Source organism: Amphiura filiformis, chromosome 19, assembly GCF_039555335.1.
Source record: "Amphiura filiformis chromosome 19, Afil_fr2py, whole genome shotgun sequence".
NCBI classification, from domain to species: Eukaryota; Metazoa; Echinodermata; class Ophiuroidea; order Amphilepidida; family Amphiuridae; genus Amphiura; species Amphiura filiformis.
The window spans coordinates 56,970,835-56,983,152 of NC_092646.1; the positions used below are offsets into that span (position 1 = coordinate 56,970,835).

Genomic DNA, 12,318 nt, shown 5'->3' on the forward strand with positions numbered 1-12,318 from the left:
ATAATGTTTATGTACAAAATATTTCTTGCAGATTAATTCGTTTTGCAAAGATATCGTAAAATTTGAATTTCGTTCTGGTGCACCAGAACGAAATTACAACGCATTGTCTATGGAGCAGTGTAATACACATAATCATGCATAACTCGCAAACGCAAAATCGGAATCAACTGAAATTTTGGGAATAAGCTTTTTCGTGGATATGTACTGAAAAATGTCATAAAAGAGGATGCTAGGATCACGAAATACTCCTTTAAGAGTAGCAGTAACCTTCTTGCTAATCTAATAACATTGGAGCACTAGAATAGTTATAACAATTCTTTGGTATCTTTAAAAAAATAATTGCAAATTTCTTTAACCTCCCACGTGCGAAGACGAAAACAATAAATATAAAAGAAAATTATTTAGCTAAATCCATTGGCAGCCATTTTAAAACTTTGCATTGGAGAATTTTTAGGGGACAAAATGATTTTGAAAATAGTTAGAAAATAAGCTAGAATTATAAACATATCCATTCTAATCGTTAAATGTCATTTGAACTTTAAAAATATTAAAATATACCATAAAAATGTGACACAAGGCAGCTATTGGATTTAGCGCCTTTGGAAACAAACTCTTCAAATAGAAATCAAGATAGTGTGACGAGTACATGACATGTATGAGGAGGAGAGAGTATCCTCTTCAAAATGATCTGTGGGCTACTTGGCGCAAGAGGTCCGCAATGTTACTCACTTTTAAACAATTGTTTAAGACCTGTTATTAACTTCAAACGATCACCATAATTCATCTGAAGATCCGTCTTCATTTCGTTCTGGAAGACATCAGGTGATCGCTTGTATTGCTCGTACATTTCATTCAAATGATTTCCATCGCACTGGAAGCCAAGTGCGGACGACATAGCCGATAAACCGATATCCTGCAGCCATGATTGCACCTTTTCTGCAGACCACGTGGAAGCTTTGTCGGTAGAACTGCTCTGATGGGCTTCTTCGCCGAAAGTCGGTGGAGCCATTGTGACCGTTGGCTCAGCACGAACAGACACGGGACCTAATTAGAAACAGTACAAAATATGTAACAGTTTTATTTCACTTAAATGACAGTTTTAAAAACGAATATTATGATTACGACCACTCAAGATGGTGCTGATGGTAAGTAATCTAAGTGGCGTATATTTCTTTTGGACATGGGGGATGGTGTTTGAAATTAGTTTTTGTTTTTGAAGTAGTGAATCGAGTACATTTTGGCGACAAAATAAGTTTATGGTACAAATGCGGGCGAAGCGTACGAAAAATGTTGTCATACTGCAGCTAAGCTGATGAAAATGGTGCAAAATTGGAATATATTCTCATGAAACGCGCAAAATGGGGACTTTTGGGGTAAAAATGGTTTTAAATGGTACAAAAATGAGGCTAATTTGGTCAGAAACCCACCTAAAGGGGATGATTATATGGACCATGCCCCTGGCAAAATATTGAGGATTTGTCCCCACCCCTCCACCCAAAGATATACGCCTATGACTGACGGCTGAGCAGTTTTGCCGTCTCTCTCTCTCTCTCTCTATCATGTCATCCGCCGCCTGCTTCATGGTATATACCGAGCTCACTCATAGTATGAGTGAGCTCGGTATATACCAGATGGCTGTTTAGGTGACAAAGGAGTGACAAACTGTCCGGTACCGAATGTCTCTCCCTGTCGTTGAAGTGGCGGAAACCAAAGGTTACGCTAAAGGTCAGGATCAGGATGTGAAACCCGTTACGTACGTTTAAAAGCCGCATATCACGAACCTATTTGCTTTGTTTACTATGAACCACAATGGCCTAATCCCAATGGCATAGTTCAATAACCTCAATCAAACAATCATAGAGCAAAATTTGACCTCGAGTTGCAGAGTACGAGTTTTGTACCCAATAGGTCATTCAATTTATGTGCAAATGTATAGGGGTTAAATATAAGTGTACCCTGAGTGATAGATGAGCATGTTGTGGATCCTAGTGGTTCTCAAGTGGTGAACAACATTAGTACGAAGAAGCATTTCTTGAGGTAGTACTATCTGATAAAATAGTACAAGGCTTACCATCCACATCGTCTTCAGCCTTTGCTGAAGTTGCTGATGCGGCTGTTGTAGATTCAGCTGCTGCTGATGGTGATGTTAATTCTGCTCGTCCACGATTGCCTAGTTCTCTGAAGAGTCCTTCCATGTTTTTTCGTCATCTCATCATCAGAACAGAACTTATAGAATAGCTTTGTACCTAGAAGTATTCCAAGCCATCCATCTGGATCATAGTCGGCCTCCAGCAGTAATGGCACGATGTGCTTGTTCTTCTTAGAGGCATATTTAGCTTCTGTATGCATATTAAAAGATATTTTACAGTTACATTTAGGCCTAAGTTCTGTATCCACATGCGTATTAAACAGGAGGCATATTATAGGGCACACTGTCTGCCTGGTTTGACCAAATACCCGGTTTGACCTAAAATGACAAAGATTGATACCAGTATGAAAGTGGTTGCAAATTGCAAATGAAAACGATGCACGATGCCGGAACCATCATTTGCAAATTTAAAAATGCACCAACTTTCATATACTGATATCAATCTTTGTCAATTTAGAGTGGTAGCAAATTGCGTATTATATTAGATCTAACAAGATTCTACACCCGACCTTATAGCAAATTGTCATAACAAGATTGGGTTTTGCTGTAGGACGAGTTACACAAAGTGCGGACTGTCTTTATTTGAGGTGTTTACAAGACCATATAAAATGCGTAAAATACAAATGAAGATCGCCTGCGCGCAAGAAGACGGTAAGTCTACTTGGCCCCTCAACATGTATACACTTAAGTTACGTATAGTTTCTTATGGTTTTATAATGTTTAATACATATTCAAGGGTAAAAACATCATGAAAGGTTGTGAAAGATTTGTTTTGGCCCCTGAACATGTGTAAAACATTACCAAACTATTCGAAACTATACGCAACTCTGGTGTATACATGTTGAAGGGCCAAGTGGATTTACGGTCTTCTTGCGCTCAGGTCTTCAAATGGATTACCATTGTTACCTGATCTGCAGCTGGTACTATCCTTGTATCTTTCAGTCATACAAATGAGAATCACGTCCGATTTTTCTACAGCATCTGCCATTGCATCAAGAATATCTCCTCCTGAACATAGAAAGACATATTATTAGAGCACGATAGTAACGATAGTATCAATATTGCATGTAAACATGTAAAACATTCCGAGAATAATTCAAACTTACGCATTTTGTCTACGTCCATCCATACTTTGTATCCAGTTTGAATCAACTTATCTCTGATGGCGGTAACACGATCTTGAGAATCCCATTGGTAGCTTATCATCACGTGACCAGATGGACCACTTTGCGCATGTGCCTCGACAGTTTCTTGATAAGATGGCGGATGATCATCATAATTCGGGTGTTCAACTGTTCGCTGGTTGTCCTGAATTTCCCATACAGCATAGGAACTTGCTTCTCGAATTGGTTGGCTTTCAGATGTTGCCAAAGATTGCAATGCTGCAAAATTAGTCAAAAATAAAGCGATGATGAATGAGTGCGCTTGTGAAGCGGAGATCAAGAAAGTTCAATTAAGATTCTGAAAGTATAATAATAATATCAATAATAACAATAATAATAATATTAATATATTGAAATAAATAAAATTAATAAATATTTTCAATTGATGGGTGACTTTTCATCCCAGCTACATTACACTTTAAGTACACATAATTAGATTTATACAGTTTACTTCGAGGACTGTTGAATATCAAAAATACATAAAATATCAATGTTTAATAACATTTGTATTATATCTTTTTTTTAAAGTCAAAATTATTTGATAACAGAAGGACACCAACTTTGGAGGTGACGCGTATGTAGGGCTGTTAAAACCCCCTTTTTCAGCATCGCTGTCACCCAGAGACCCTATATTTTTTACGAACATATGCTCTTTCACCCAAAGACCCCCTATTTTTTTTTTTTTTTTTTCACCCAAAGACCCTTACAAGTTCAATTTGAACAGCAACTTTCATTTATCACTGATTTTGTTACTTATTTTGAAAAAGAAAAAGAAATATGAAGCCATTTAGAACTAGAAATTTGATTTTCGAGGTTTCTGTGGTGCTATTTTGGCTCTCACCCAAAGATTCCATTTAAAAAAGTCATGTTCTCACCCAATGATCCCATATTTTTTACATTCTGCTCTCACCGAATACCAAAAATCATGCTCTCACCCAATGACCCCATATTTTTTACATTTTGCTCTCACCGAATGCCCCTAAGTGTGAAAGTCCCAGCCCTACACATATATCCATTGCATATTGAAGTGCCCCCCCCCGGAGTTTTGTTTATAGAGAGAATGATGTACTCAAAAAACTATAGAATATATGTAATAATTACTTAAGAAGATTACATGGTGTATAGTGTAAAATCTTATTATGCTTACTTGGAAGGGTGGCCTGGACTTCACTTGTGTGTTTGATGCTATCAAGGAATGACAGATTCCATAACGCTTGAGTAGCAACCACGTGTTCTTCTTCAGAAAAATCGGGTTGCAGCATTCTGATGATGCAATGCATCCCACCGTGCTTAGCGATTTCCGCTTTGATTGCGTCATTGATTGCCAAATGATTCAGACCGTCCAACAGTTCTGTCGCTGAGTAATATGATTCATTTTCGGTGAAGCCAAAGTGATCGTCGCGACTGACGGCTTCCTTTAGTAACTCGATTAACATTCTAACACATCCTTCCGATTTGGCAAGCGTTTCGCTTTCTTCTTCGTCAACGATGTAGGCAAGAATTAACAGCAAATTCACATCGGAAATGTCACCTTTTCTTAAACCGCCTAGTATCTTCACAGCATCGGCTCTGCGGTACCTGCTTCGATTTTCTACACAAAGTCTAATACAATTATGTAGCACTCCTAACGCACAGTTAAAGGCTCCTTCCAACAGCTCATCGTCTTCAAATTCACATTCAGGACTCTTTAGGGTACTCACAATTTGTACTACACACTCAACGCCACCGGTTCTTCCAAATTCCTGGCACAGAAGTGGACACTGATCTGAGTAATTTTGGAACAAACACGTTGCTAATGCGAGAACTGTAGTAGGCAATTCGTTTTCGTTTGTTGGTTGTAAACCATGATGCGCGGTCGATGCCGCTATCTTTACAAAAAGCTCAGCGAAGTTATTCTGTACAAGGTATTCCGCTACTAAACGAATTTTAGGTATGTATATGTCCATATGCTCAGTTGTGTCATCATTATCTGAAAGTCCGGCGAGCTGTGTTGTCACACTTTCAATGCGACATAATGCCTCAATCACTTTCTCCGTGCAGAAATCGTCTATTCCGTTCAAGTACTGGAGTGATTCATCTATTTGCTTTTAGCCTCTTTCACGGATATTTTCTTCAACTTTCTCCAAAATTTTCCAAACACCGCCGGAAGTTTCTTCAATACTGCGAGACGTCCGCGGAATTTAGACATTTTCTGCTGAAACAAGACAAAAATATATTATAACTCAATTAAGAATTCGTAATACTTGGCAGTCCTACTTTCGCGAACGAGCTAATGTTATATTGTTGAAGGTGTCTTTTATGTAATTTGGCTTTTTATGTTATAAACTAGCGCCATATCATTTTGATCACTCGCACCTGTAATTAGTATCTTTTAAAAGAGCGGTATCTATGAATGCAGACATTCACAGGTGATGAGTGCAACCTGCTTGTAGTGCAGCGTGATATATGGTAGTTAATCCGATTTATTACGTCACTTCGCCAGCGAATACATACAAGAGCGTATCTGTCACATCCGTCACTATGTAAAAACATTATTTTTCAATTTGAACGTACGTAATTCAATATTGTTCATTGAAACCTACATGATTTCTTGACGGATGTTGATAACTGGGTATAAACCAAAAACTTTTACGTAGAGCAGATATTCAATGGATCATTAGTTTAGTAAAATATCACTTTTAATAAATTTTTAATGGTTCGAGTTGATTCGACAATTATTTAGAGACATTATTTCAAAGCTTTACAATATAAAAGGGATGATTAAGTAATAAAAAATGAAAATATGATCCTTTTTAATGAGTAGGTTATTGAAAGATGATCAAAATATGTTCAGAGGCGTTTAGAGGCGGCTCCAAATTTACAGATAATACAGTGTAAATTGGTAAAACTGAATACAATCATTGGCGTTTTGTAAAAAGAAGTTACAGCTTGTGTGATTAGCTATATCATGAGACTGAGTACTAGTAAGATCAGGAGTAAATACTCAAATACAATATGCCATGTATGTCATGGGCACTCGTGACGAGTCGGTTTTATCATGAAAAAAAGCGTTTAATAATAAGCGTAAAGAACCGACGGATGCTCGAAGTCCTTCCTTGATCCGACTTTTATGCGCAAGACATAGTGACGGATGTGTGACGGATGTCCATAGATCAACACGAGAGACCAGATTAGCGTGAGCGATATTGGCGCAAGACATAGTGACGGATGTGTGACGGATGTTAGGGTAGCTTTAGGGTGCAACGTTTTCACGTTTTTACATACTGACGTATAACTTTGTAATCATTTTACTGATTTAATAGCGAATAATTCTCCATGTGATAGATGTTTCAAGATACTTTAGATACTAGTTTTTAAAAATACAGCAACTTTTAGAGGATTTTACTTGACAATATTCTGCTACGGTTGATCACAAATCGGCGTACTCTTTGATCGCGTCTAACTCAAAAACTTTTTTTCTGGCGAAGTTTAACATCCGTCACTATGTAATACACCCGACGAATTATGTAGCACTCCTAACGCGCAGTTAAAGGCTCCTTCCAACAGCTCATCGTCTTCAAATTCACATTCAGGACTCTTTAGGGCACTCACAATTTGTACTACACACTCAACGCCACCGGTTCTTCCAAAGTCCTGGCACAGAAGTGGACACTGATCTGAGTAATTTTGGAACAAACACGTTGCTAATGCGAGAACTGTAGTAGGCAATTCGTTTTCGTTTGTTGGTTGTAAACCCTGATTTACATACAAGAGCTTTTGATTTGAAAAGATCGCCACTCGAGATAATTTTATTAACAGGCATAATTTGAAACATGTTGCTGCGTTAAGGTTAGCAACTATTTTACACTGTTGCGATTTGGTAGTTCACAGCAACTTGCGAATGGTTGTGAGCTTTGGCAAAAATTACATTGATCAATTCATAGCGAGTGTGTAGAAGAATTTAATTATCACATATATTCTTTTGTAGGTCACGTGGTTTTTGAGTTATTCTACGTCTCCTGTAATCCTAAGATACCTGGTGAATTAGATAATGCTATTGCAAAACTTCAAAACTGTATATATGAAATCAAAACTTGGATGATTCAAAACAAATTACAACTCAACAATGATAAAACTGAATTTTTCATTGCATCGTCTCCTCATAACACACGCTTTATCAACAATGTTGCACTCAAAATGGGAGATTCAACCATCTTGCCATCAGAGTCAGTTCGTAATCTTGGTTCATTTTTGATACAAATATGTCTATGACAACGCACATCACTAATTTATGCAAAACAACTACATTTCATCTACGTAATTTAACTAGAATACGGAAATATATTGATAAGGATACTTGTAATCATGCTGCTCGTTCACTCCCGGTTGGATTACTGTAATGGTCTCTTGTCTTCAATTCCACATAAACATGTCCTTCGACTTCAACGTCTTCAAAACTGGGCAGCTCGATTTGTTTTTAATGTACCTCGCAAGCACGAATCGCAACCATTGCTGTCTGCTCTTCATTGGCTACCTGTCCAACATCGTATTATCTACAAACTGCTCCTCTACGTCTACAAGACTCTAAACCACTTAGCACCAGATTATCTGAATACTTGTCTTCATATTTATCATCCAACCCGTAATCTCAGATCCGTCAATGATTTCCTTCGTTTGGATTACCCCAAGGCTCACCTTAGAGCAGGAGACAGGACATTTACTTTATGTGCTTCACGGGAATGGAATAAACTTCCTATCACAATAAGAGAATCCTCTTCCATCGCGAGTTTTAAAAAGTCAATTAAGACCTATCTTTTTCCATGATGTGTTTTACTTTGTTGATCTTTATATTTAAGACTTGTACGCGTATTATGTAAATTTAAGGCTTGTACTCTATAATGTTATTTATTTAAGGTTTTGCTTGTGTACCTTAAGATGTTTATATTTTTACTTTGTAAGCGCTATGAGCTTGTCATAAGGAACAGCGCACCAAAAGTTTTCTGTTGTTGTTGTAAAGAGGGCTGAAACAACAACACTTTTGTAAAACGTACATAACTCATTAACAACAATAAATCAAACAAGTTTTCAAAGTCGTTTGAAACGCTAAAAAGTTAATTCCAAAAAAGCTCACGGTCGAAGTTAAGGCCTGTAAAAATAAAAAAATCTTAAAAAGACACAATTTCATGTCTAATTTTAACACCAGGATTTTTTTTAAAGTATACCATGTGCCATGTTTTTATCCGACATTACTGAAACAAATGTATATATTCTATATACTTATTGTTTTTTATTTGACCGAGAACATTAATATCAACGCTAAAAAGGTGTATTCCTGAAATATGATGATTTCAACATGTATCGATCGACCTTTAGCACGACTATGCATAACAATAGAGGATGGCCACTGTCGTACTGAGTGTAATTGGTCGCAGTTTTGTTTCCTGTTAATTTTACATAGAATCTGAAAAAATATTCTCACCATTGCTCTTCTCACTGATGAACATAGTCACACTATTATACTACCGAACCTCTATGCTTTCGATATTCGATGCACCGTGTCTGGCTTTTTATTCACTTAATTAAAGTCTCAATAAATCTGTGTAATTATAAGTGTTAGAAAAGTGTCCACTCACCGTCAATCTTCAGTTGCTGTACTGATTCTAAATAGACGGAAGTATTGCTATTGTGAAATTGACCCAATAATACAAGGGAAGTGTTACCTAGTGCACTTCCCTAATAGTACAATAAGGCCTGTGTCACAACTAAACGAGGGGGGGGGGGGGCTGAAAATAGTTTGCCAATGCGTTTTCGCGGGCACATTGTATGCCTATGTCCTTTTCTCGAGTACCTGACACCCGAACTGACCAACGTAAAGAGCCGAGTGCTGATCATACTGTGATGTGCCCTGAGTAATTTGATTTAATTTAATTATTTAACTTTGTTTACAAGCTTAAAGTATGTCATGAGATGGGAAAGCCCCTTGTACGTGCAAGATAATGGTGTGGAAAGTCATTTTGGAATTCCCCAAATTATTGTAAACAAAGTCAGATCTATGTTTGGAACTTGGAAAGCCCCAGTTCATTATTGCACCATCAGGAAAACCCCCCAGGAAGTGATGTAATGTGAAAGGTGAATGTGTATAATTAATCTTGGGAAATCCCAAGATTGCAGCAATGTTGTGAAAATGTGATTGAAGTAATGGTTTATTAATAGATGATGGGTTTTTGCATGAGTACTGATATAAAAAGCTGGAAGTTTTTGTTGGGACTTGACAGAATGCCGTGGGAGATTGAGATACTCCACATGTGTGTGATGGTCTTCGTGCTTCAAAAAGAAGTACATTTTAACCAGTTTATATAGCCAATAATTGAGCTAATTTTAATACAGCAACGAAGAAGACAGCGAGCACACAAAAGTGCTCTTCCTCATCGAAGGATTAAAAGTTCTTCTGTCAGCTTGCGGGGGTTTGCTGGGTTTGTGAGGGCCGGGCATCGGTCAAGAAACAGCGGAGCTGTGTTAAAGAAACCTGTTCCCTGGAGAAAGAGAGAATGGTGAAAGAAACACCATTTTTGGAGAAAGCAGCGCAAGGAGATATATTTGTGGAGAAAGCAGCGCAAGGAGATATATTTGTGGAGGAAGCAGCGCAAGGAGATATATTTGTGGAGATAGCAGTGCAAAGGAGATTGGAGGAAGCATCATCATTTTCGTATGAGGATTTTATACGCAAGGATTTATAAATGCAAGTGTACTATGGACTTCACTGATTTTCGCAGGACAAGTGAATAAGGATATATTACATCAGTCGTCCAGAACATTGCAAGAACTCTAGAATCACCAACAAGAAGACCGCTGGTTAAGTACCGATAGAGTAAAACTGATTGTGTGATTTTAGTGTATATTGTTGTTATATGTACCAAGCATACTTTGTTTTCAATTAAAGACTTAGATTATGTTAGCTTAATCAAACCGTGTATTTGTGTTGTGCATTCGTGTGAGTTCGGGTAAAAGGTGATTTTGGCCTTGAGTCAAGTACGACTCGTAACAAAATTGGGGGCTTGTCGTCCGGGAGATACACTGTAAAAAAAGTTGGCATTTATATACTGAGTCTTGAAAGTGAAAGTAGAATATGGCAGAGTTTAAAGCAGAAGAGTTTCTTGAAACTATAGATTGGGAGAAGTTTGATAAGTTGAAGAAACCTGATTTATTAGCATTTGCAAAATACTATGAATTGGATGTAAAGCAAGCCAACAGAAAACAAATAATCAAAAATGCCTTAATTGATGTTTTGGTTGATGAAGAGTATTTTGAGGAATCCATTTTGGACAAGAGAAAAGAGGTCAAAACTGAAATCGGGGATGCAGTTAAGTTGAAAGAACTAGAAGTTCAGGTGGAAATGGAAAAAATGAAAATGCAATTGCAGTTGGACATGCAAAAGCTAGAAATGCAAAATAAAGAAAAGCAAGAAAGATTAGATATGGAAAATAAAGAGAAACAAGAACGGCTAGACATTGAAAAACAAAAACTAGCAATGGAAGAAAAAGCACGCCAAGAAAAGATGGCGCTTGAGCACCATAAATTAGAAATGGAAGAAAAGGAAAAACTGGCAAAAATTCAAATGGAAGCACATTTGAAAGAAAAAGAAATTGAGTTTGAACACGAGAAGTTGGCTAAGCTAGGTGACAAATACTCATCAAGTTTCTCCTCAAAGTCAAAGTCAGGCTTTGATGTTACAAAGTATGTAAAGCTTGTGCCTAAATTCAAAGAGAAAGAAGTTGACGAGTACTTTCAACATTTTGAAAAGGTAGCTACAAATTTGAAATGGCCTCCAGAGCATTGGACCCTACTGTTACAAAGTAGTTTTGTGGGGAAGGCCAGGAAACTTACTCAGCTCTACCAATAGAGAAGTGTAATGATTATGAAGAAGTTAAACAGGCAGTCCTTAAGGCCTATGAACTGGTGCCTGAAGCATACAGACAAAAGTTCAGAGATTCAAGAAAGCAAGCAGATCAAACGCATGTAGAATTTGCTAGAGTAAAAGAACAAATGTTTGACAGGTGGCTTGGGTCAAAAGAAGTCAAAGATGATTTCGGCCAACTTAAGCAATTAGTTCTTATAGAAGAGTTCAAGAAATGTGTCCACGTTGACATAAAAACTCATTTGGATGAAAGCGCTAGCAAAATTAAGACGCTAAACGAAGCGGCGACAATGGCGGACGACTATGGCTTAACTCACAAATTGAATGGGAGTAGATTTGGTCATAACAGAAGTTATTCAAACAGGTTCAGCCATAATCAACCTAGAACAAATCAGGGTGGTACACAAGAAGGGAGATCTCAGTCTAATTCACAGCATAGTGCTGGTGGTAGAGGGACCCCAGGAAGTTCAGGTAACAGAGCAAAATTTGGGACTGAATTTAAAGCCAAAGTAACTTGTACTCACTGTAAGAGACCAGGGCATACGATGACCCAGTGTTATTTCTTAAAAGGCAGACAAGACGCACAAAAACAGCAGCAAACTGCTAGTAATACTGTGGGATGTGCAGTGTCACTTGAGTCAAAGAAAAAAGTCAGTCAAATCAAGAAACAAGAATTCCCAAAAAAGGGAGGTGAGACAGACAAGGTGTGTGAAGAATTTGAACCATTTGTGTTAGAGGGAGTAGTATCACTTGGTGAGAATGGTAGTCCAAAGCCCATCAAGATTGTGCGAGATACGTGTTGTGCACGATCTATGATTCTGGAAGGAACTTTGCCCTTTAATGAGGATAGTTCAGCAGGTAATGCTTTGATCCAGGGTATTGGGATGGAAATACTGAATGTACCTCTCCACAAAATTAACTTGACATCTGACTTGGTTTCTGGTCCTGTAACCATAGGAGTTAGACATGAATTACCAGTCAAGGGAGTGTCCATGTTGCTAGGAAATGATTTGGCAGGGGGGAAGGTTTTTCCTGACCCAATAGTTACAGATAAGCCCTGTTTACAGGATGATAATAGTGAGGAAGAGGAGATATTTCCTGCATGTGCAGTG

At 37.8% G+C, this 12,318-nt stretch overlaps 1 protein-coding gene across 1 annotated transcript; it reads right to left on the reverse strand.

Annotated features, from left to right (window-relative positions):
* Positions 1–256: 256 nt before the first annotated feature.
* On the reverse strand, positions 257–8,982 carry LOC140141548 (uncharacterized). The gene is made up of 6 exons (XM_072163456.1): positions 8,925–8,982; positions 4,460–5,503; positions 3,256–3,531; positions 3,056–3,157; positions 2,072–2,339; positions 257–1,044 (listed from the first exon to the last, which is right to left on the reverse strand). The coding sequence occupies exons 2-5, from the start codon at positions 5,256–5,258 to the stop codon at positions 2,125–2,127; spliced, it is 1,392 nt and encodes a 463-aa protein (XP_072019557.1). The 5' UTR covers positions 5,259–5,503; positions 8,925–8,982; the 3' UTR covers positions 257–1,044; positions 2,072–2,124.
* Between the last annotated feature and the right edge of the window lie 3,336 nt (positions 8,983–12,318).

Coding starts and splice junctions, on each gene's coding strand:
- LOC140141548 (XM_072163456.1), bottom strand. CDS start 5,258: ATGGACATATACATACCTAAAATTCGTTTAGTAGCGGAATACCTTGTA. Junction 3,532..4,459: donor AGTCCAGGCCACCCTTCCAA/GTAAGCATAATA, acceptor CTAATTTTGCAG/CATTGCAATCTTTGGCAACA. Junction 2,340..3,055: donor TAGTACCAGCTGCAGATCAG/GTAACAATGGTA, acceptor ATATGCATACAG/AAGCTAAATATGCCTCTAAG.